Raw genomic sequence first — 25,986 nt, 5'->3', positions numbered from 1 at the left:
CGGTGTCCCTCGGCTGGCTCCCTGGAGCAGCAGGGGATCATGGGAAGGAAGGCTGACACAGTTTGGTCAGCATTTCTACAAGCAAGTGTGGCCATCCGCTTAGCTCAGACCTCAAACTGCTACTACAAGGAGTTGCCCTTGCCAGAGCTCTCTGGTAAACGGGTCAAGTGGAGTATTAATATGCCGGGACCTTGTGCTTCTCTCTGGGTCTAGGACTTAGCGGCTGAGGGCCCAGAGCATCCGGAATTACAGGCCTAGCCTTTCCAGCATTCAGCAGAGCAAAGGAAGAGAGCTTCTCGGAATCCAGTCACTAAGCCAATTCAGGGCTTCCTTTCACAGTGAAAGTTACTGGGGCGAGGAGTAACCCTAGACCTGAACACCACACAGGACTAGGGTGGCCACGCCTTCTGTATTTCCTACTGTGATGTCAATCTTTATGTAGCATGCACTAAGGCAACCTGGACTCAACAAGTCTTGAAAAGAATAACTTATCTTCCCCGAATGAAAGGATCAGTGTAGTGTCCAAAGTCAATAGGAGAAGTGAAGTCGTTAAAAACTGAAGGAATTTAGTCACTCCGAGAATAGTTTGTGAATTGTTATGCTGATGTTCTTTCTATATCCAGTCTATCATCCCAAAGTGAAATACTTAACAATTCACAGTGAAAAGTTCTTCAACACCAACAGTGTACTCATTCCTGTATCGAGCTTTAAGTACAAGTAAGAGTTTTATGTTTAAACTTTAAAAAGTTTGAGGAGTTTAAGTAATAGTAAACAGCTTTATAAGACATACATAAAACAGCAGCAGTACACATGTGTAACAAGCTATGTAATTCAAATGTCTGCCAGCTCAACAGGTGCTCCCCTGGTAAACGCAGCTTCTCGGTGCCTACACCCACATCAAGTCACCCTCCGGTGACTTCTGAGAGTCCCCACTGGTGACATGATGCTCTCACACAGGTCTGTCAGCCACAGTCCCCAGAGACATGCTCCACGCCTGCCTTTTCCTGCCCTAGGGCTTTCTCCCCTCATTGTGCCTGCTGCCCCCAGAGCAGTCTGGAGAAGGGTCCCACTGCCACTGCCCATCATAAAGATGCTGTGTACTTGCCAAAGGCGTGGTCTTGGGATGCTCCCAAAGCTCTCAGCCTTGAATGGCAAAAGGGGTGCTATTTCCTTGCAGAGGCAGTGAGCCCATTCTCCCCAACTCTAATTTTTCACCAGGTCCCCAAATCAGCTTGTTTTGGGCCTAGTCTCCCCAAATCTATTATTCCTACTTAGTGGCCCTCGTCTCCCTCCCCCTGCCCATATTAGGTTTTCTAATTCAGTCCAGCAGGCCAGACAGGAAATCCTTCTCCTTTATCTTCTCTCTCTTCCCAGCCTCCCCCGACCACCAATTCTTTTCTCCATACTGTTATGGGGAAAAAAAAAAAAATCCCTTTGCCTTTGCCTATCAGTGATTGCAAACAGAAAAGTGTGTGTGTGTGTGTACCTAAGCAGTATTCTCACCAGGCTTAAGAAACTCCAATAAGTCAGAGGACATTATCAGGGAAGGTTTCATGGAATAACGAGAGTCTCATTTACCTTACAAAATGGGAAGGTGGACGTGCATCCAGGTGAAAGAGTATAGGAAGGGTCCTCCCAGCACAAGGACTACAAACTCTGCGACACAGAGTGGACGTGAGTAGGGCTCGTTCAGAGGAGCAGTGCGACAGTCAGCACTGGACAGGAGGTACAGTACGGGAAGTCAGGAAACATAAGGATGAACAGCTGGGGCAAAGCTGAGTTCTTGGAAAACAAGCACATGAGACTAGATTTGCTGTGGTTGCTCTCGAGTGAGCTCACGGAGGGATTTGAGCAGAGGTTGTGGCAGGATGACAGTAGTGTTTACAACTTTCAAAGGAGCTCGACCTGACCTGATCGGGGACTATGCAAGGTGGACTGAGTGAGGGAAGAGTGTGGAAGTGTGCAGCCATAGAGGACCGTCTGAGAGAGAAACACAGTGGGAAGGCACGTGCCGGGCCCCTGGACAGACCGGATCACCAGGAGGAGCTAGAGGTCTTCTGGAGCAAATCAGGTTCTCTCCTCTTGTGATGTTGCCTCTTGACTGAAGTTCCCTTTGACTGTGGGCTATATTCTAAAGGAAACTTCTATTCCAAAATGAGTTCAAACAAGTTTTATACCCTTTACTCCACCCACACTTTGTACTTTAAATTATTTTTTCTCATTTCCTTAAGAAGTCTCTCCACGGTCTGCCTCCAGAACCCCCAGCTGGGTCTTGTCTGTCTCTGCTGTAACCTCTCTGCTTTGAACCTTGGCTTTGCCATCTGCTTGGCCCCTTGGACTTGACAATCCTGCCTTCTCTTGCTTCCTGGCCTACCCTCTTTGGGGATAATGATGATAGAGATCTTGAGCCCTTCACCAGAACATTGCTAACCCCTGTCCTGCCCCCCAGGCCTCAGTTATTCCATCATCTTCCCCCCTAACCTAGAGGAAGGGGAATGGAAGAAATTCTTTAATTGGAATCTCCGAAATTTGTGCATGATCAACCTATCAGGTAAGCTGCGGTACACAGCAGAAAACGATACCCGATTCCTTAAATGTAGTCTCTTCTTGCAGCAGAACTGATGCATGTTCTTTATCTTTATCACCAAAAGGGCATTTATGGGTCCTAAGTGGTAATGCATCTCTGCTCCTTGTGTAGAACACCAGGAATTTCATGGACTCAGGCTCAGCCCCCTGGAGGATACAATGTTATACTTTTCGACTTGGAGCCATAGTACTGTGTGCCTGGATGACAGTTCCAATCTGGCCCGTGATGTGGAGCCAGGGTCCTAACTGAAATGGAGAATGGATATAATAACCAAAGGACAAATGGTTCCAAGAAGCACAGCTTTCCTCTGACCATGACACAAGGGCATCAGGTGACGAATGAAGAAGGATCCAACAGATTTTAGGTCTGAATCAAAGGACACCCACTTGGTTGGGGGATGTGAGCCTTTCAATATTCTGCAGGCAGCTCAGCTTTGAAACTGACATCTCTGGCCATATCTGTACTATCCAAAAGCCTTCTGGTGCAGGAGCAGACTTCCTGGAGAATGTTCCAGTAATTCTTCCCTGATCCTAGCTGGAAACAGTCTCAGAAGAGCCTTTTTCTTTGAAGTATAGCTGTCCTGCTGGGGTTGAGAATGGCCCTGGTAGAAAGGGCGACAGTTAGCTGGTGGAGCAGATTATAGCTTTACAGGTATAGAGAGGGCTTAAGTAAAGCTAGTGTGTTAGGGCCAAAACAAAATACCACAGTCTGGGTGGCTTAAGCACAGAAATTTCTTTTCTCACAGTTCTGGAGGCTGGAAGTCTAAGATCAGGGAGCCAGCAGGTCCTGAGGCCCCTCTCCTTGGCCTACAGATGGCTGACCACTTGCTGCCTCTCCACGTGGTTGTCCCTCTGTGCATGCACATCCCTGCTGTCTCTCTGTGTGTCCAAATATCTTTCTCTTATAAGGACATCAGTCATACGGGATTAGGGCCCACCCTAAGGGCCTCATTTCAACTTAATCACCTCTTTAAAGGCCCTGTCTCCAAATACAGTCGGATTCTGAGGTTCTGGGGTTAGGGCTTCAACATAAGAACTTTAAGGGAACAATTCAGCCCATAACAGGTGGCCTAAGAGAATCTTTACTTGAACACTAATAATCATCAGAGCTAACATTTATTGGGTGTCACTATGTGCCAGAGACTGTTCTAAGCATTTTCCACGTATTTTTCATCTTCTCTTCACAATTATAGATTGTATAATTATAGGTTATATAGATTATAAACCAATTCTAGATTACTACCTTCTTTTCTGAAAAGTGGTCGAGTTAATTTGGTGTAATTACGTGATATAGTGTACATCACACTCCAGTCCGTGACCTGGGGTCCTTGTGATTGATGTGACTTGGAATAGTGGGAGAATCTTATCATCATGCTTTGGTTGGTAGATGATCTCTGGAAAGTGCAAGGCTTCCTCTCTCAGTCTGTGATCGCCACAAGCCAAAGCTGTGTCAGGTGATGGGACGTATGAGTGGGAAGACAGAACAACCTCTTTCAGAGGGTCTTCCTCTGACTCCCCCTACCACATAGCCAAGATTCCACCCTCATTCTTGGGCAGCCTGAATAATCAAATTTAAGAGTGGAAACTGTCATCTCAAGGAGTCAGGCAAGAAAGCATGAGCACTCTATGGGGGGGGGGGCCGGGGGGCGGGGCAGGCAGCCTCCCAACCAAAGAGCAGCTGTGTAAGACTCACCAGCACCTCCTGGACAAACCCGAAGCAAACTGCTAGGCATGTCTTACAAGCTAGACATCTGTCCCTAATCTTCTCATTTAATCCACCCATCAACGCTGAAAGAGCTATTCTTATTCCTGTTTACAGATAAAGAAACTGAAATTAGACAGGGCCACAGCCCTGGGCCCCACCCTTCCCTTGTGTGACCTTGAGCTAGATACTCACCCTCTCTGGGTGGTTCTCACTGGCCTCACCTATAAAATAAAAGCTCACTCTCAGATCCCCCTCAGGCCTGACTGCTGCCCACAGCTTGTGAGAGGCAATTCTGCTCATGCTTGAAAGAGCCCAACGTTCAAGCACCACCGCAGCGCTACGTGTGCACGCTGTGTACACGCTCTTCTTGGCCTCCCGCCCCACCCTCCTTTCTGGGGGTCCCAGCCTACAGACCTAACAAATGAACACACTCCTCTGGGTCCCCCATCCCCACTCCACTCCCTCCTCACCCAGGGTAACCTGCAAAGAACCCCTCAAGTTGGCATAAAGGTACAAGTGTGAGTCAATCAGCTGCCTGGGACGGCCCTGGGCCAGCCCGCCAGCTCAGAGGGAGAGTGCCCCTTGGCTGGGTGAAGAAGAGTGACACTAGGCTTTCTGTCTCCTCTGGCCCTGCAGGAGGCTCTGTCAGTGGTGAGCGACGACCAGTCCCTCTTCGACTCCGCGTACGGAGCAGCGGCCCATCTCCCCAAGGCCGACATGACCGCCTCAGGGAGCCCTGACTATGGCCAGCCCCACAAAATCAACCCCCTCCCACCGCAGCAGGAGTGGATTAATCAGCCAGTGAGGGTCAACGTCAAGCGGGAGTATGACCACATGAATGGATCCAGGTAAGCCCGCAGGCCCGCGCTGCTCTGAGGCTAGGCACAGCTGGCTGCCAGGTGTGGGGCTAGGGGAGGCGTGGCACGCTTGCTCCCCAGTGACGAGTCTGGCAGATCTGACCTAAGTGGCTGGACTTAGGGTGTCTGCAGCAGACCGGGCTCTGGTGCTGGGCCAGGGAGCCTGAGTCAGTCCCTAGAGAGTCGAGGCGAGAGAGGACTACAACACCGAGGGCTGGGGGCAGAGCAGGGCCAGGAAGCCCACTGGCTCTGGGCCCCCATGCAGCTCTCAGAGGCCAGGTTAGAGTCAGGCCCGTGACACTAGGCAGGTACTTACGGAACACCTATTTTATGTCAGGCCCAGGTACAGCCCCTCTCTTGGGGATAACTTGGTGATGAGACGCCTTCCCTGCCCTGTTGAAGTACTTGACCTCTCTGGTGGGTCTCACCAGAGCAAGATGACTGAACCATTCTTATAGCAAAAGTCCAGAAGTGACGACGGAGGTGAACACCTCTAAGGGCTCGCTTGAGGGAGGACACATCACACTGGAAAGTGTGTTTGAAGTTGGTGGTGTCCAGGACAGGTAAGCTTTGTTTGTAGAAATGGAGGGAGGAGAGTCAAGGAGAGAAAAGTCACAGAGGTAGAGGCCAGCATAGTGGTTAATTGTGCGCCCTCTGCTTTGGTGGCCCAGGGTTCGCAGGTTCAGATCCCAGGCACAGATCTACGCACCACTTGTCAAGCCACGCTGTGGCGGCATCCCGTATAAAGTAGAGGAAGATGGGCACAGATGTTAGCCTACAGCCAATCTTCCTCAGCAAAAAGAGGAGGATCGGCATCGGATGTTGGCTCAAGGCTGATCTTCCTCACGCACACACAAAAAAATAATAATCACGGAGGCAAGAGGAGCAGGCCTGGCACAGGGGGCCCAGGTTTCGGTCCTGGCTCTGCCGAGGGCAAGTTATCTGTCCCTCCGAGCCCCAGGGTCCTGCTCTTCTCACTAGGGCTGCAGTATGATTTCTCCACAGGCCCGTCAGGAGGGTTAACTCTGTTGCTGTGGGGAAGGACCCAGGACAGTGCCGAGGACTCAATCCTCATGAGCAAAGGTTTGAGAGAGAGAAAACGTTAGTCTCGTTTATGAGATACCAAGTAATACAGTGGGCCTACAGTACAGGGAGATAGAAATGAAAAGCGAGAGTGGGCCCTGAATGGCAGGCTAAGAAAATATGGAATTTATTCCACATGCAGCCACCAACTTTAAGCATAGGCATGACATTTAACATCATCAGAGCTGTGATTTAAGACTAGAGAGAGCTGACAATCGTTGTATACAGAGGGCAGGGAGGGGAGAGTCAGAAAGATAAGTTAGGAAGTTAATGAAATATCCCAGATAAGAAATTATAAAGTTCTGAACTAGAAAGATGGTAATGATTATAGAAATAAAAAGGGGTAGATCCATGAGGGCCATATCAAAGGGATAATTGACAGGGCTTAGGTGAATAAACATTCAAGTGTGGCGGGGGAGGGTGTGTGAGAGGAAAGAATCAAAGATGACTGAAGCGCAAATGTTTCCAAGAAGGATGGTGCATTTGCAGCCATGAGGAGCTGGGGAGAGGAAATGCTTTGAGAAGAGATGTCAATGTTCCCTGAGATTCTTTGTGAGCAATCAGTCGAACATCCAGATAAAAATGTCTACCAGGCTTTGGAAACCGAAGCCCAGATAATATCGTAGGGCTGGAATTTAGGTTTGGGCATCATCTCTAAAGAGTTTTAACTGTGAAAATGGATGAGGTCACTAAGGAAACAAGTCTAGAGAGAGAAGAGAGAGGGGAGTGAGCGTGCTGCTGGGAGGAGACCTCCTCCAGACAGGCCCCGGTCTCAGACCTGCCTGTGGGAACACCCGGCCCTACCACATTTCAGTCCCACTAACCAAAACCAGTGCCTGGGCTCCCAGCCACCTTCCCAGAATCTAGGATTTCAGGAAGGCTTAGAGGTTCTGAGCCAGGAGCCCCTCAAATGAGTTTCTCTCCACATAAATAATAAGGATGAGGAGTGCCTCACAGTGTAGGTAGGACATAGGTTGTCAAATATTCTTCCATATTATCTTATCATTTGCTCCCCACTACTGCTCTACGAGGTAGATATTGTAATTGCATTTTGATGTATAAAGGCAAATTGGGCTTTGACAGGGTAAGTGACTTGTCTAAGGATTTAGAGGAGGCAAAGCTGGCACCAGAGCCCAGGATCTCTGATTCCTGCCCCTGTGGGCCACCTTTCTGCCCCCTCCCTCTCTGCTTGTATGCTGTGCTTCTGTATTTATCATCTCATTTCAGCCAACACCCACCCCCAACAGCAAGGAGGGCTATCCAGCAATGCCTCCCAAACTGGCTTGACCTGAAGTCTGTTCTTCAGACAGCAGCTAGAGTCATCCTTTCAAAATATTTGACTCTCTTGCTCCACATCTTTTAATGGCTTGTGACAAATTCCAAAGCCCTAAGCATGGCTGCCCATCCCTCTGACACCTTCTTTCCCCCCATCTTACTCCTTCCCTCCACAGCAGGCACACAAGACTCTAGCTGCTCTTGGACCCCAAGCACACCCCTGCCTTGGAGTCTCTTCCCTTGTGTTCCTTCTTTCTGGAATATTCCTACTCTATCTAGTCATATGACTCTGTCCCTCATTTGTTTCAGATCTCTGCCCAAATGTCACCTTCTCAGAGGCCTTCCCTGACCACCAATCTAAAACAGCACCCCATCAGTCTTTATCCAGCCTTGATTCTTCCTCTTAGCTCTTCCTGGCTCTCATCACGTCCCTCACTGAATGTGGACTGAACTGAATGTTTTGTTTACTGAGCAGCGCCTGGCACATGAGAGGTGCTCAATAAATTGTTGTTAAAGGAGTCGGTGAATGAATGTGCGGCTCACCGAACTCAAAGGTGAAGATGCTCATTCAAAGTCCTGTAGGTCATCAGTATATAAGCCAGGACAGAGACCGAGGTCTGCTGACAGAGCCTTGGACGGAGCCTGTGTTTGTGCTCAGCAAGGCTGCCTTTGTGAGCTGACTGCTCCCTCCCCTGCTACCAGGGAAGCCTCAAGCACTCCAAGGTACTAATCATGGGCAAAGAAGGTCTCCCAAGGAAATAAATTTTCAGAACCTACTTGCCAGCCCATCCCTGGCTCTGGTCACACCAGAAGCCAGCTGAAGGAGAGCTGTGTGAACACCCGGTGAGCAGACGAGATAGTTACGTGGCTCTGCTTGCACAAAGCAGCCCCTGCTTTTGATTTGCCTGTCTTGACCCAGACCATCAGCAGGCGACAAAGTAGGTTTAGAAAGACTGATGTATTCTCACCTCCACCCTGGGGAAACAAAGAAGATACAGTGGACTCTCGGATCCGCTCAGGTTAGGCACCACCGTCGCCAGCACCTCATAAATATTCTCTAAGTGCTCACGTGTAAGCTGAACTGATGGGCAGCAGGGAGCAAGGATTTTCAGAAAAATGTCTTTGCTTAGCATGGAACCATGTCAGGTCCTATTATGTGATCATGCAAAAAGAAATGACATGATGAAATACGTGCCAGGCTATTTAAATCTCTCATCCTCAACACTGTGCTTCTCGTATCCCCTAAGAATGACTGAGGATGGCATTTTATTTCTTATCTGTGATTTGACGGCATTCAGAGGGATGATTTAGCATAATGCAAAAGATAGTTCCAAACTTCAGATGAGAAAACCAAAGCAGAGTATACGATTTGGGATCTCTTGGCTCATGGACTGTCCAATGCAGTAGCCACTGGCCACATGTCGCTTTTGAGCACTTGAAATGTAGCTAATCCAAACTTGACATGTGCTCTAAATGTAAAATGCACACTGGATTTAAAAGACTTAGTATGGGGGGGAAAAGTAAACTATCTCATTAATTATTTTTATATTGATTATGTTGAAATAATCTTTTGGCTATATTGAGTTAATATATTAATATATTTTAATATATTATTAAAATTCATTTCACCTGGTTTTTCTGTTTTAAAAATGTAGCTACTAGAAAATTGAAAATTGTACATGTGGCTCACCGTCTACTTCGATTGGACAGCTCTGGGCTACAATGTTTTGGATCGTTCTGTAATTCACAGTAAATTCTTTCCACATTCTTTGATAATTTGGGTTTCTGAGTTACTTCTTCATGCTTATTGGAGACCCCATAGATATTTGTGTCGCTGGAAGAGGTATTTCATGTGCCTGAAGCCACAATGCCCATCTTGCTTTTTTTCCCGGCAACAAGGCACTTGGACCTGGGGCACAGGGTTGAGTGGAGAGACTGAGGTCTGAGGAGCTCAGAGAAAGTCTAGCTTGCCCGTGTTGTGGGTGGTTTGCTCTCTTTCTCCACATCTTTCTGTTGTGGCTGAATCTGTTAGGGTGAGTTGTTGCTGAAACAACATGGTCCACAGGTTCTGTGTTGGATGTGGACTTCAGCAACTTGATCCAAGCTGTGGTCTGCAAATAACTCTCAGCTCCATCCTGTCTCAACCACAGGGATTGGGGAATACATCCCACGAAGGAAGAATATCAATTTATGGAGGGGAAATGCAAGGTCTTGCTTGCCTTATACGCCTGGACCTGAGTTCAGTGTCAGTATTCCCTGACACTCCCTAGACTGGCCAGAAGGCCCCGGATGCCCTTATTAGACACCTGGGACTTCACATTCACATACAGGAAGGTCAGCCTCACAGACCTCATAACTTCTGCCTCTCTGACTGCACAGCACCTTCCTAAGGTGCTTCCTAAGTTTCTGAACCTTGTGGTATGAAGCATGTCACACATAACCCGGGTGGGAAGCTGTACTCGCGATTCTGAAGGAGCTATGAGCACCTACTATGTATGGAGATAAAAATAGCTAGTGGGTTAGGGTGATGGCTTTATTATGGGTATTTTCTTTTCTTGAAATTTGCTTTTAACTTATTGCATCTCCTTTTCAAAAACAAAAAAGTCATATGCACATATCTGTATATGGATCCCACGGAAATCCTAAAGACAATACAGATTGCTAAATTTTTGTACAACGTACACATTACATGGAAGACACACGTGATAGGTCCTAATGCCAACTGTGTGGCTTGAGTAGCCCTTGAGACTTCACAGTAGCTGTGTGAATATTGGGTATCCATTGACAGTAAGCCTGGGCTGCAGATTTGTGGATCTGGCTGATGTACCGAGTTAAGTTGCTCTGAATTGAATAGGAAGGTAGAGAAGATGTCTGTATAGTCTAAAGGGGTAATCTTTTGGAGGTCTTTGAAATCTCCTTTCATCCAAACACCTAAAATTTCTCACCTTGTTTTAAGTTGCTTAATCATTTGCAAGGCACTTTTGGAAATCACTAGCAGTATTTTCAAAGCAGTGTTCACTGAACACACAAAAATAGAAGCAGAGGAGTAGGGAACTTATGTCCAGTGGTGCAAATAAAGGACAAGTCCACAGGGTCCACATCACTTTTGCTGTGGCCTCCCCACCATGGCTTTCTGTTGCCCTGAGATAGAGCACCACCTCCCCCCTGCTCTATTGCGGCAAGCCCAAGCCCTCTTGTCACCTGTCCCAGTGCTGTCAGCTGCCTGTGGGCCCCAACCCCATGCTAGCTGTAAGTGCAGGGCTCAATACAAATGAGCAGCAGTGTGGGCAAGCTGAATGGCAAAACCTCTTCCCCCCCCATGTGTGCTCCCCCTCCCTCTCCCTCTTGTTTTCATGGGGCCTCTTCACAGGCGCCAGCTGCCTCATTAAAGAGCAGCCTTTATGCTGTGCTTCACCTGTACTCGCCCTTAGCAGTAGCTGTCGAGCCCAATGGCCGCATGGCAGGTGTGTGCTGTCTGCGGAGGCACTGTGCCTGAGCTCGAGAATGGAGGGGAGTGTGGCGGGCCAGCGGTCAAGGTACAGCCTTCCTTCCTTCTCTTCTGGAGCAGTCGGAGGAGGGCCGGCCTGGGCAAGTGCACGGTCCAGGGTGGGCGCCAGGACTTCTCCCAGAGGGCACCCCTTTGCGGATCCTAGCGGAGGAGACAGGGCCTTGTTCCAGAGATGCGCCCAAGGGTGGGCTGCCAGGCACATCACCTTGCCCAGCTGGGGAGCAGGTGTGTCCACAGAGGTTGAAGGAAGGAGAGGGGAGGAAACAGAAAAATGAGAGCTTCTGTGGGCTAGGAAACAAGCAGGTTCCAACCACCGTAGACCCCAGTGGTCACCCCAGCAAGAGCACCCGTGGTTCTGACGTCCTCCTCCAGGAGCAGGCCCCTCCTGCGACCTCAGCACCCATGTCCCCAGCAGGTTCCTATCTCACCGTGGTGCTCATGGCTCCTCTTCTTACTGGCTGATATACCAGCTTTCACCAAATGTTTCCTCTTTTCAAATTTATTTTTCTCTACTCCTGCCATCAGGGACTGGCCCTGCCACAGGTGCCTATCACATAAAGGGTCACTTCATTTCAGTGATTTCTGAGGTTCTGACTTCTTACCTTTGTGTGGCAAGGGGTCAGTTTTGGGCTCGGAAATCCCCAGAGGCCCAGCTGATGTGGAAAAGAATTTTTCAAAACTCATCTCCCCAATGTTCCCAAAGGGGTGCACAGCCCGAAGAGGAGCATCTCCTCTTCCGTTATGCCCGCCCCCGGACGTTGTGCTCCTCACTGAAATTTTTCTCGCCCCTGCCCACGGGCCTTGCACTCTGGGCTCCGCCAGGGAAAGTGTGTGCTGTGGCAATCCCACGCTCTGCCGTGGAGTTCACAGCCAATGAAAATGTTGCTCTCCTGGTTGAAGGCCGACTTAATCCTCCAAACTTCTGCTGCATTTGGGTTGTTTCACAATAGACAAGTACCCTGGGAAAGGCTGCCAGACCGTGGTGGTGAGCATGAGTGTGTGTTGAAGTGTGCGCGTGTGTGCACGCCTGCATGTGTGTGTACGTGCACGTGTAGCGTATTTGTACATGTGCGCATGCGCCCATTTGCAGTTAGCCTTGGGGAGGGTTGGGGGCCGGGCAAGCTGGGCCAAAGCTCTGCTCAGACACAGGCCTGGGTCTTTGTGGGACTGCTTCATCTCGGGCCAAGTCCTTGAACAGAAGAAGCCAAAGGGCCCAGCTCTGGTGAAAAGCCCTGATGTGCTACTGCTCCCCTCAGACTGCCGTGGGGACATTAAACCTTCAACAATCTGGGGCTCTGACGGCTGGTTCTTGGTTCTCTGCCTGGAAAAACAGTAGGCGAATAGTAAAACCTTAAATTCTAACATGTGTAAGTTATACATCTTATTTTCATTTTCAGTCCATGTTCTCCTCTGTAAGACATCAGGAAAAAATTACCGTCTGACTTCTAATATCTCAGTGGAGCATTTATCTCCTAGCTATGATAAGTGATCTTCAATATTTTTTTCCTTTCAGATTAAGAAACAAATTCATTTAATTTTCTTTATTGAATGTGCTCCGTCCTCCCCCACCCCACCCGAGTCCCTACCCTCCTGGGCTGTTACTCCCTTCTTCTGCCTGGTGACCGCTCTCTCTGCCTGTGGAGCTGCTGCCACCACTGAGGGATGGGCGGGACCCTCTCTGGCATGACTCTGCTCCTTAAGGCCTCTTGATGGGCCGTTCCTGCCCACAGCAGAGTGAGGGAGGGCAGCAGCCAGGTCTTTGGAAAGCCTGGCGAGGTTCTGCAGCCCGGAGTTGGACGGCTGTAATCTGAACCTTATCTGAACTCGTTGGTCTGAAGGCCTGGTTTGGAGCTCTTGAGAGAACTGGCTGTCTCCCAGGTTGCCAGAACTGGTGCTTCCTGCTCTGCATAACCGCAGCCGCAGCCTCTCCTTGGCCTTCTAGTCATCTCCTTTGTTCCTGCTGCTGCCGAGTGGCTGAGCAGAAGCTACGTCAGGGCAGGATGGCACTTCCTTGGGCACGCCCGGAGGGTCCATGACACTGGACTGGGGGGGCTGTGGAGTGTTCGGCCAGCCTGCTCCAGAGACCAAGGCGGTCACAAGTGCGGTGTCAGCTCAGACTTCCAGACGGCTGCTCGTTGCTTGAGCCGAAGGCAGTGAGCAGCCTCTCTGCTCCCACGCTACAAAATACCAGGTGCTAACTGGGCTAAGTAGTTCAAGACCAGGTTGAGTGATTCGCTCAGTCCCTTGTGCACTTCCACATGCGTCCTCTGTGCGCTTGGTGGCCAGGGCTGCAAAATGCTACAAGAGCCACAACCTCTCTATGAGGTTGACGTTCTTGGACTCTAGTCTTCCTTTACACAGCAACCAGCTCTTCTGCATGTGTGTTTAGATAAAGAAGCATAATGCCGGCGACCTGAGTCCTGCTTCCACCTTTACCAGCTGTGTGACCCTGGGCTGGTCACCTCACCTCTCGATTTCCTTAACCATAAAAAGGAGATATTAACCCTTGCCATACCTATCTTGGAGTTTATTGGGAAGTTCAAATAGAACAGTGTATGAGAATTGCATTAAAATTATATATATGCAATAGAAATAATTCACTCAGCAAACATTTATTGCTCACCTTGTGTATAAGGCACGATGTAAGACACTTGAGGTTAAGAAAGGAAAGCAATGGCACTGCCTCAGGAAACTCCCAATCCCGCAAGGGGAAGGGCACCTGCCAAGCTCACCATCACACGGTGTGACCAGTCCTGGAACCAAGGCCGAAACAAAGTGCCATAGGAGTGTGGGCAAGGCCTGTCTGGGGCAAGGACTAGTGCCAGCACCACTGGAGTGCAGGTTGCCTGGCAACAGGGCTAAAAATGTCAGCTGCAGGCAGATGGGGAGGCTGCAATACTATACCGAGAGCTGCAGACTCTAGTCTGAGGGCAGTAAGGAGCTGCCAAAGGTTTTTAAGTACTGTAATTATAGGCTTGGGCTGGGATTTGAAGAAAACTCTGGTGGCGGCATAGAAGAAAGAAAGAAGGCAGCAGCAGCAGCATCCTTGTCATCATCATGACACCAAGTGGGCCTCGGAAATGGCTCCCTGGTTGTCTGAGCGACCGACGGGGCGAGCTGCCCATGCTGTGCAGATGGTAGCGGCGCTGATGACTTCCTCTGGGCTTTGTCTCCTCTCGCTCTAGGGAGTCTCCGGTGGACTGCAGTGTTAGCAAATGCAGCAAGCTAGTTGGTGGAGGCGAGTCCAACGCCGTGAACTACAACAGCTACATGGATGAGAAGAACGGCCCCCCTCCTCCCAACATGACCACCAACGAGAGGAGGGTCATTGTCCCCGCAGGTACTTTGGGAACCAGGCTGCTGGCTGGCATCCATGTCCTCACTCTTCTGGGCTAGTGGTTGAAGGGCAGGCCTGTCCCAGTTGGCATCTAAACCTTTCCCTGGTACCCTCTTCTCTATGGAAATGCTGAGTTGGGAAAACTGCACTTCTCACCTTTCTCTCTAGCTGCCCTCCAAGACAGTATCCCAATGTCACCAGAATCTTGAAGTAGATTCCAGAAGCCCCACCCTCAAACAGGTCACATCGCAGACTCTACGTCAGTGCCTGGTACCATAGGATGAGGGCTGCAAAGAGAGCAGAGGCAAGGCCATCTGAACCCCAAAGGAGTCCTGGGAACTCCCAGACGTGCCCACCTTTGCCTTAAAGGAGAAAAGTGGCTACTGAGGTCTGTCATTCCATCAGGCACGTACTTCCTGGCATCTGCAGGGTTCCACATTTCCAAAATGACAGCCAGCTCTTTCAGTTTCAAAATAGAAATAACTATATTTAACAAATGGAGCGCCTTAACATGTGTGCAGCAAGTTATGTCATTATGTAAAAATAACCTGTTTTTCCTAGGTATGGGTGCTGTTGGTTACAGAAAATAAAATTATTGTTCAAGCCTTCAGTCCATTGGCTGGACGCTGCCTCGGTTGGCCCAGCAAGCTCAGCCACCTGGTCAGGAAGGGAGTTTGAAAAGTGCAATGTGTAGAGTTGGTGCCAGGTAGAAGGAGTAGGAACATCCAAATCTTAAGCAAAGTGAATTACAGGGCAGGGATTAAAAGTACTCCTACCAAAATAACTCTACCAAAAAGGCAAAACCCCTTCCATTTGGAAAAGCGTAAATGCAGTTGTGTCTGAGGGCAAAGGATTAGCCACCTCTTTGAGGTAATCCCAAGGAATTTGCTTGTCGATCAGGAAGGTGTGGTTTTGTCACGGGCCTCCCCTTCCTAGGCCCTCTGTGTTTGTTTTCCATGGGAAGCTGTGTCTCGCCATCTCCTAGGACCATGGCTACATCCATGTGTTTTGGGCCAAATTCAATGAGGCAGGGGGTGAGAGATATGGGGACGAGTGAGACAGGAGAGGGGTGGGCTAATGGGAATTTTTCTGTGCCCTTGGAAACTGTTCATAAAGCATTTTTAGTTTCCCTTCTTCCACAAGCATATGACCTCACAAAGTAAGAGGAAGAATAGCTCCCATTTACTGAGTGCTTTGCAGGTGTCAGGCACCATGTAAACTACTTTATCTACATTCCATTACTCCTATAATTTAATGTTTGATCTCCTCTCTCCCTCAGGACACCAGCTAGGAATGTTTAGCTCAGGTGCATTTTTCAAGTCCAAGGAAACCGTGTCTTCTGCCTTCTCATGAAAAGAAGGCAGACAATGAAATGGTACTAAAGCTCACATGGCGGGAACCTCTCTACACTCCTCAAAGCAAAACCAGGTCTTGCCAGGGCTTTGCTCGTTGGTATCAATGTGCCAGTGGCCAGCATGGGAAGGAAGTCTTATGGATTGGAGAGTTAGGGGATTAGAGATTGTCTCTGAACCAAATGTTGACACCATCTCATTTCCATAGTCACTTTTGGGAGAGAAAGGGGTCAAAAATGGCCAGACTGCTTGGTTGACACTTCAACTCTGAACTGGTCTTGAAACACTTTCAAAAGGAAAATCAAAATGTCAGTCTTCAGTGAGCCAAGGTAACTGTAGCAGTAATAATCAAAATAGTATAAATTCATATCAAAGAGTTTTTAAAGCACTTTGTGTAATGAATTCACTAGCTATGGATTTACTTCATTATTTTACCTCTGGCTAGATCTTGAAGCATTTTCCTCAGACATTTTGGCTTCCTCCAGGTAAGCCTTCTGGACGTGAGGGAAAGTCTCATTTGGGCAGGTCTACAAATCAAGGCAACACAACATTGGTGCAAGAGCAGGTTGAATTTACAGTGGCATTTTAAGACAAGTATAAACGAGGGCCCTAGTTAATCACCAGTTCCAAGTTCAGATGGGAAGAAACCAAGACTAAATCATCCAGGAAATACCTTTGGAAGACTTTAGCATGATCCAGAGTGGAAGATTTATAATTCATTGTGCTGTAAAGGGAGAGAAATAATATTGTGATAGAGCCTGAAGCAAGGGAGGAAATAATATAATAAATAAAATATATGGTGCACTATTGAATTTGAGGCCTTGGAGTCTCAAAGTGAGGAATTAGGAGAAGCAAAGGAGATCAGAAGAAATAATATGCTACATAATCCGCCCCCACCCCCACCATTTTTCTTTAGCATTCTGAAATGGTGCAAAATTATTTCCATTTACCGATGGTCCATGCCTAATCGTTTCTGGAGAGTGAAAGAGTAAAACAAAGCAAGAAATTTATCTGAGAGAGAGAGAGAGAGAGACGCAGACAGACTTGTACCATGAAGCTCTAGGAGGAGCTCTGTTTTTTGAGGTGATAGCTCAGTGATTTCACGGGTGAGTTAACGCGGGATCGTGAGAAGGTGAGAGGAGAGGCTGTGGGTCGGGGAGACCTACCACCTCAGCTAAGTGAAGTCCTGGGAGGACTGTGATGGGAACCCCAGCTCAGACTGGGACTTAAGGTGGAGCTGGGGACCCAACCTTTCAAGACTCCACTTTCCACCTGCAAAATAAAGAGAAAAGCTGTTTTGCAAGATATTCTTGATAAGTGAAAAATAGGACACAGGGAGCAGCTGCCACACAGTAGGCACCCCAAATCTGGGCTATTACTGGTTACCAGGTACTGAGTTGTCGATATGACATCCAGCAACAGCCTGTGACCTGGACTCCAAATTCTCCTCTTCTAACCCCTCCGCTTTTGCTAGCCTGTCCCCCTCCAGCACAAATACAGCAGCACTCTGTGCATGGGCTGGTGCTGGGCAACTTGCAAAGCAGACTTGGCCCTTGCCACCCAGCTTCTCACATATAAAAACCAAGGAGACGTGGAGAACCCGCGGCTAACAAGGGCAGTCAGCAGAAGCTCTGAGTAAAAGAGCTGGGGAATTCACCGCTGGCAGCCCAGCTACCGGGCATGAGGGAGACAGCAGAGCCTGGCTTCTTTCCCCACGGCCACTCCTAATCATTCAATCCTGGTTCCCATATTTGCCAAGAGCCTTCACAGACTCTTAGAATGTGAGGGTGAGTTGGTTGAGAGGTAGCACAGACATTCCCACCAAATACACAGGCTAATAAAACAGGCCAGGTAGAAGTTGGGGGCTAACAGCTGACGTACAATGTCAAGTCTCCTCCCCTCCCCCAGGAAGCCTTCCATGACTCTCCAAATTCACACTGTTCCCCCTCCACCTATGATTCTTTCAACTACCACCACAACATCTGTTGAGTAATTACGTGCTTTCCTACCTAAATGTTTCATGTAGATAGGTCTTTCGTGAGGCCAAGAGCCATGTAGTTTTCTTCTATGATGAGCACATTTAAGGTGTTTATTGAATTCGTTAATAATTGGTTGCCCGGGAAAGATATGGCTTACAGACTGTGATAAGTGATAAGATATAAGGGTTCTACCTACTGTGGAACCTGGTAGAACTCATCACCACTGCTCAGAGGACACACGCTCCCCTCACACACACACACCTGGCTGAGAAGTAGTCGTGAGGGTACTAAGTGGAGATGGCCTCAGCCTTAAACTATTTATGCTCACTCCAGGGTGAAAACGTTTTCTCTCTCCAACACCATTTCTCATCTTTGGGGATTTAAATATCCTAAAGACATTTTGGTGAAGATCTGGTAGAAATTTCAACATACCTGTCCCCAAAAGGAGAAAACCCAGGTTGGATATATGTTAAAGACTAACACCACTGGTTTTCCAACTGCACAGATGCAATTGCAGTGAAAGTGTATACATATGTATTCTTTTCTGTGTCCATCTGAAAGATTGGTTTTCTTCCATGAAATCATTAATGTTCTTTAAATACAGATGGTTTCCCTTTCCAGAGACGTTGGTCCCTGGATCTGTGGAACTGTTTTTATTTTCATTATAATGCCACCATTTCTCAGGCAAAGGTTTCAATTGCCCTCCAAAAACTTGCAAGAGAGTGTTCTCTTGGGATGCATAGTGAGGCATCTAAGAACCTCCCCAGAGTCCTAAGTGTTTCAGGCAGCACCAGATGCGGTAGAGCCAGATGGGAGTTCTGGGAGGACCATCTGGGAGGGAACCCACTTTCCCACTAAGGGAGAGAGGGAGGGAGGGAGAGAAAGAGAAAAGAAGGGGGAGGAAGAGGAGGAAGAGAGGGAGAGGGAGGAAGGGAGGAAGGGGGGGAGAGAGAGGCTGCCCAGCCTTCATGAAGCGGAGGGAGCCCCTGCACCTCAGCTCTTGCTAACAGGTCCTTTTCTCGGCAGACCCCACGCTGTGGACGCAGGAGCATGTGCGGCAGTGGCTGGAGTGGGCAATAAAGGAATATGGCTTGATGGAGATCGACACATCATTTTTCCAGAACATGGATGGCAAGGAACTGTGTAAAATGAACAAGGAGGATTTCCTCCGAGCCACCTCCGCCTACAACACGGAAGTGCTGTTGTCACACCTCAGTTACCTCAGGGAAAGTAAGTGCCCTGTCTGTTTCTAGGCAGCGAAACAACCCCAGAGGGTGCAGCCCAAGTCCCCAGGGCTGGGAGAAAACTCTGCCAGGCGGGCTCTGGCTCCGAATGAAGACTGATTCCCCATGGAGCCAATCCAGGGAAAGGAAGTTGGTCCCCCTGCCGTGGTTCCTGTTGGGCCGACGCTGCAGAAGCTGCAGGGTTTGGGCCTGTAAAGTTGTCAAGGTCACGTCGGCTCCTACAGACGCTGCAAGGGGGCTGACCCAGTCCTGTAGTGTCAAGGGAAGTAACACAAGGAATAGAGAACAAATAGGGAGCTGGGGCCAGTGGAGTCTGCCAGAGGCTAGTCACAGTCTTCCCATGAGAACCCCTTTCCAGAAACTACTTTGCCCTCTCATTATAAATAGGTGGATGCCCTGGTTGGTATTTTCCAGCAATGACTTTAAGTTCCTACGGGAAACTCTAGATTCATAGATTTAGGATTTAAGGTCTTGAAAATTCACACGTTAACTTCCTCTCGTCCTTGGGGTCACTCTGGCGCCCTCTAAGCCCACTTTTACCAGCTGCTACCAGCACACCGTCCCTTGCCAAACAGGGGGAATAGCAGATGCTACAGGTGTGTTAGGATCTATTAGAAGCGTTCTCCTGGTACAATCAGAAGGAAAAGAGCTTTGGAAAGGGAGAGTCTGTGAAAGCAAGTGGGCAGTTGTCTGAAGGATTATCCAATATGAGGGTTCTGTAGCACCAAGCTCCCATCATTTTGATATGAATTTCATTTGATAGGAAACGTACAAAGAGATGGGAACAGAATTCTTTTAGGCCTACTAATAACTCAACTCTTTTGGCCTCAACTCTTCACCAGAAATCCAGGCCAGGTGGCATATAATGACCCCAAGTACTGAAGGGTTGTTCTGTGGCCGAAAGATGGTACTAGGATGGGGGATTGAAGCAACAGGAAGACAGATGTGGGCTCACTCCATGCGGGAGCTTTCCAACAGTCAGCCCTGTCCAAAGGCAGACTGGAGCCTCAGGATATGGTGTCTGCTGTCAGTGGCCAAGGCTACTGGGAGTCTTGCAGGAGTTAAGCTTCGGAAGGAAGGAGTTGGATGATTTTAAAGCCGCTTCAAAGCCGAGGTCCTTGGACAGCACCTACGGGCCACTTTTCTTGGTCTCCTGGGCTTGGGGTTGGTTGGTTCCTCACTCACTCGCCGTTGTTCAGTGGATCTTCAACTTGGCATCCTTGTAATCTTCTGTCTCGTTCTGCAACAGTGCACCGTGTGGGGTGGCGGCAACACACACCGGCTGTAAAAATTTACAAAATGCCTTCGGCGGTTTCCACCGTGCCTCAGGGCTCTCTGGCCACCTTTCCGGGGCGTCTGGTGAGCAGTGGGAGCGTGTGGATGAGGCGGCGAATGTTAACACCAGAGCAGTGACCTCATGTCTGAGTCTTGCTGCAACATGAGGTCAGCCCAAGAAACAACAATTTCAAAAAAAGGGGCAATTTTCCACCCAGTTTCTCTGAGCTTTGGAGAATTAGCATTTTCTAACAATCTGTATTTCTCAGGCTTTAAGTGTTTACAGAAGTTTTTAAAAAGGACCTTTGCACAAGAGTCCTGCAACGATGCTAGCTAGGCAGGGCGTGGGTGGAAGTGGGCACACGGAAGCTGGGCATGAGAAAGAGAGACCAGCAAAGCAAAAACAGACAGTTCTGCTTCTCCTGGCCTCATATGGCAGGAGGTCCAGGAATCACTGGCCCCTTTTCTTCCTTTAGGGGAGAAGAGATGGACGGCAGCAGCATGGACAGCGTGCTCGGAACACTTAAAGGGCCCAATAATTTTGGGCTCCATGGCAGATGCCCTTATTGGGGGAATGTTCAAGCACATTCTGACTTGATGTGGGAAAAAGCCATTCGTGCTGTGTGATCCTCAGACCCTGCTTTCTGGCAGGTCCATAAACAAACCAGATCCCCACTAGGGCTTCCTTCACAGAAGAACCCAAGCCACAGACCAACACCTGCTCAAAATGCCCAGGAATTATATAAGGTGGTCTCTGTTAACCATCAAGGAGGCTTTCTGCTGGTGAAGAGCAGATAATAAGGGGCAAAGGTGTGAGCAGGTTGTGAAGAAGTGGAGGCCAGAGACTTTGGTATTTGGGGGGTATACATAGCAAGGCAAGAAAAAGTGTGGATTGCTTCTTCTTTCCTTCTCTCATTTTAAGAATATTCGTACACATTAAGGAAGATGCCCCAAAGCAATAAAAGTATGAAGTTTCCAGAAAGGAGCTTATTAGTGGAGAAAATTTCCAGAGTTGAGAGGAGATAGAACAAACCACATATATGATATAATGTTGAATGAAACAGCTAAATATAAAATGTTCTGTGCATTGGTATAAAAACCATGTCTAGAGGAAGATTGGCAACAGATGTTAGCTCAGGGCCAATCTAGCTCACCAAAAAAACAAAAACACTAAGGGGCTGGTCCTGTGGCATAGTGGTTAAGTTCAGTGCACTCCACTTTGGTAGCCTGGGTTCGCAGGTTTGGATCCTGGGCACGGACCTACACCACTCATCAAGCCATGCTGTGTGGTGACCCATATAGAAAGTAGAGAAACACTGGCATGGATGTTAGCTCAGGGCAAATCTTCCTCAGAAAAAAAAAAAACAAGAAAAACAGGTCTGCCTGCAAAAGCAAAAAGTAACATACTTGTGTTCAAGTTCAAAAAAACTTGCCTCAGCGTAGTATTGTAATGGTCTAGAGGCCTTTCGAGAAACCTCGACTTAAAATGAGCTGCTATCATGGAAAAAAGTTTTGATTCTTGCTTCTTTCTCATTGGTGTCTGCCTTCAGGGTCCAGCCTCTGGGACCCTCTGGCGCTGGGTGGTGGTTGGCCCGCTAAGATGCCTGCAGGAGGTCATGTGCCCGGTGACTGTCTGCTCTCCAGATTGCTGGGAACTCCCTAGTGCCGACCAACATGCCCTCAAACACTTTATTGTTTTTCCAGACTCACTGCCAGCGGATGTTTTGTGCTGAGGCAGGGAGGCCAGTGCTTTGGAGAAAGAGGTTGGGGCAGCTGAATGGAGGCAAGGGGCAGGGACGCTAATTCCTTGTGCTTTGTCATTTGTCCTTCTGTTGAGAAGGGGAGTGGGGCTCAAACACTTCCACTGTGGCAAGAAGTGGAAGGAAAATAGCTGAGATCCTTGGCACAGAGGGAGGAAGTACTGTAGGGCTAAGGAAAGTGGACAGAGGAGAATTGGAGACCTTCTAATTTAGCTGTAAATCAGAAGACTCCAAATTAGTTGCGCCTCTCCAAAGTGACTTTAGTAGAAAAAAGGAAACCTTGTAGGATAATAAGCTCCAGCATCAAATTTACACTTTCACAAAAGGTACTTGAGTATTTATTCTGGTTGTGTGAGACAGGAGAGATATACCCTGTATATTCCAGGGTAGAGAAGAAATGGCCATGTCCTGAGTCCTGCATGCCCTGCTCGCTGGCCTGGCATGCTAGCATTGATCCAGCCTGCCTGGAGGTGCTGGTTCTTCACACTTTCGGCTTTTCAGCTGTCCCAGAGTGGCTTCCCCTCTACCGTCCCTCTGTAACACCACCCATACTTGAAATGTGAGGAGGATGGTGAGGGATGGTTCTGGGGAGGATGCCCACAGTACTGGGGATCACTCTGGAGTCCCCTGGGGACACTAGGGCTCAGGCATGCATCTCTCAGGTGTCATTCACTTTACATGGACAGGATGCCCCCTTGTGGACACCACGTGGACAACTATGTATAATGCCCATTTTAAAGCCAAAGCAACTGAGGTCTGGAGTGCCTCAGAAACTGGTTCCAAGGTGTACTGCCAGTGGAGAACAGCCTGGTATCTAAGACCCAGGCCTCTTAAGTCCCAGTCCGAGCCCAGCCCACAGCCTCACCCTCTGATGTGAGATGACCGAACAGAGAGTGCGGCTAACCCGCCCACACCTGTCTTTCCTTCTCTACTTTAGAGTTAGCCCCACTCATCTGGGCTTCCACGTTGAGGGCCAGGCCACTTTCCCCACAGCAATTTCTGTTTTCATTTGTACCAAGAGATAAAATGCTTTCCGAAAACTTTCCAGTGGTCTCCTGGAATGAGGCAGATTAAGCCAAACCTATCACCACACTAACCCTGTCCTCCTCTCTTGCCCGCGGTGCCCCCCACTCCAGCCCTGACTGGCGGCCCGGCCAGTATCTCGCAGGCACACCCCGTTTGGCAGAGGCCATATTTACAGCCCACGGGCTGCGGGAAATGAGATTGGGCGTCACAGGGCAAGATTGGGATGGACCTCAGAGGAAGTGAGAGCTGGCCCCGCTGGCAGTTCAGGCGCAGGGCCACTGGGGGGAGTCTGGGTTTTCTGGGGGCCCAAAAGGCCCTGGGCGGGGCGGCCAGAGACAGAAAGAAGGAAAAATAGTCTTTTTTTATTTTACAAAAAGTTGTGTTCTGTATGTATATCTGTATACTGAGAAACTGCATTTTCAAATAGTGGCAGCACAACAGAATGAAATATGTTGTGACCAGGAGACCACAGAAAAGGTATCTGTCTTGATTCCCATTTTTAATTTAAACTTAATGGAAAACACATTTTGTGTTTTGTGGCATTCCCACCGGCAGCCTCAGATGGTCGGGCAAAGGTGATGGGTCCAGGCAATTAGGCTGGTGAAGTATTATCCCTTCCAGGCCAGGGTCTGACCAGGAAAGGAGAACAGGATTCCAACAGAACAAAAGGCCCGACTTCCCCGGATTCAGGAGTCAGCCAGGCCTGTTGTTTAGACGACGGAGCCTTACTTCCCTCCCTGCTCCTCCCTCCCCATGGCGCACTTCAGCCCAGACCATTGAGGGCAGTGCAGAAAAGGGAAACCAGCTTCAATAGCCTGCTGGGGAGGGGGCACTGGGAATTCTCTGTGAGGTGGGAGACAAAGGCTCTGGCCCTCCAAGGACCATTGTCTCCCCTGCCCCAGGTGTCCCAGATGAAGAGCAGGTTGGGTTGGGGAATGTGGAGCTGCAGAAGGCCCGATTGTTGCGGCTCTACCCCACACCTGCAAAGCCACACTCCGCTCGTTTCCATCTTCTTTCACATCCCTAATCCCTCTCCAGTGACCGATGGACTCAAAACGGAAACTTATGTTGTCCTCACGCTTTCCCTTTGGGAAGGCCGTCCCATTCTCAGCAGCAACCACTCCATGCTTTTCAGGGCCCCAAATAAATAGACATGCGTATATGCCTGCATGCATACATAAACAAAGAAGCAAGTAAACACATGTTTTAATTGAAGTGTAATAGAGAAGTGCAAAAATCATACATGCACGACTCAAGGAATTATCACAGAGTGAATCCCCTCGCTGAGATGAGCACCCCAGGTCAAGGAGTAGACTAGAAGCCCCCTTCTGCTCTCTCCTCACCACCCCTTCCCCCCCTCTCTTGAAGTTCCAACACCAGGTGAGTTTTGTCTGCTTCTTAAATGGAGCCTGGAGGCTGCAGGGTCTCCTAGACTGAGGGCAGGTTTGTAGATGGACCAGAATGGGAATCCTGCCTCCTGGGCTTTCTGGCTGTGTGATCCTGGCCAAATTAGTTGACTTCTCTGAATGTTTCATCTGTGAAAGGGGAATAACGTGATACTGGCTTTACACAGCTCGTGTGAGGATTAAGTGAGAGAATAGATGTAAAGCGTGCAGCACACAGTAAGCGTCCCAAGCATATTGGCTTCCCTCCTCCCCCTCACAGCCCGTTTGCTCTGACAAGATGGTGTCAGGAAAGACTAGGAGCCCAGCAGCACGCTAGCCCCATGCAGAGGGAGCCTCAAAGCAGCAGAAAGAAACCCAAAGCTGCAGAGTAGAGGCCAGACTCCAGGGAGGACCTTCTTGGATCAGAACAGGTTCCCTTAAGAAAAGACTGCGCTGTGCCACCCTCTGTAGCCTGAGGACCTAGTTAAATAAAATCGGAGGAGAGAAGGGAGCCTTGGCCCCTTGGGAGGGAGGTCAGATGCCCCTAAGCAGCCCCTCCTCAGGGAAGGCAGCCTCTCCTCCTAGGAGTGAAACTTGAACCAAAAACAGTCTTCAGGGCAAAATCCTTTCCCTAGGTTACCATGAAATATGTATTTCATGCAAGCTTTGCAGAGGTCAAATGACCCTTTCTCTTGGCTTTCTGGGAGTTTTCTGTGGAATTCACGTGGGCCCAAAGAAGAACTTTCACCAAGGGGAAATTTAATAAATGTGGTTTATCTAAGCTTCGTGCTCTCAGCTAGATCTGCACTAATGACTCAGGCAGTTCACTCCTCTGAGACCATCATTTTTCTTTATTTGCTCCAGCCCTGAGGTTTCAGCCTGAGGAAGAGAATGTCGGGGACGGAGAGGCAGACATTCTTGGTCTTACTCCTGAGACTTTTTTCTATTCCCTTGGAACGTTTGGTTCCATTTCTTAACCTCCTGCCAGTCATGGAGGATTATTTCTTATTGCAGCAGAACCCATTCATAACTCTAATTCCAGAGGACAAGATGAATGTTCAGCAAGCTCTTTTATAAAGGGTTTATTGTATGTAATTGTGGTGTCTGTGGAGACGGAATGTAAAAATAGTAGTGATAATAGCTAACATTTATTCATCACTTATTATGAGCCAAGGACTGTTCTGAGCACTTTACATGTATTATTTTATTGAATCCTCACAACACTGTATTAGGCAGGTGTTATTATTAGCCCATTTTATATATGAGGAGCCTGTGGTTTAGAGAGACTAGGAAAAGTGATGGGGGTCACAAATCTAGCAAGTGGTAAGAGGCAGATCTAATTTTAAACTCTCATTTGCATAACAGCTTATATTAAAAAAAGGTTGTTCCAGCCTCATTTTGTCCTTGATATTTTCGAAAGTGAAGAACCAAATGCGTCTGGTTCTTGGGTATTACATGCGACTGTCTCATTTCTAAAATTGTATCCACATATCTACACTTTGGCATATAGCGGTCTCAAGACCACCTCCATTCCTCTTCTTTTTTGTCTGGAACTGTTTCGAACTAGAAGTAACAGCCGCCCAAGCCAGAAGTCATAGGTTCTAGGCAGTTGGA

General features: G+C 48.7%; 1 protein-coding gene across 1 annotated transcript in view; it reads left to right on the top strand.

The window, feature by feature from the left end:
• Positions 1 to 25,986, top strand: part of FLI1 (Fli-1 proto-oncogene, ETS transcription factor) — a 112,711-nt gene that overhangs the window by 55,353 nt on the left and 31,372 nt on the right. The window contains exons 2-4 of the mRNA XM_058544822.1: positions 4,928 to 5,139; positions 14,200 to 14,354; positions 18,709 to 18,912. Coding sequence (XP_058400805.1) covers positions 4,928 to 5,139; positions 14,200 to 14,354; positions 18,709 to 18,912 — 571 coding nt within the window. The remainder of the gene's footprint in view (positions 1 to 4,927; positions 5,140 to 14,199; positions 14,355 to 18,708; positions 18,913 to 25,986) is intronic.

Source organism: Diceros bicornis, chromosome 7 (assembly GCF_020826845.1).
Source record: "Diceros bicornis minor isolate mBicDic1 chromosome 7, mDicBic1.mat.cur, whole genome shotgun sequence".
NCBI lineage: Eukaryota > Metazoa > Chordata > Mammalia > Perissodactyla > Rhinocerotidae > Diceros > Diceros bicornis.
The sequence above is the reverse complement of the archived record's forward strand: the minus strand, read 5'-3'. Positions and strand labels throughout refer to the sequence as shown.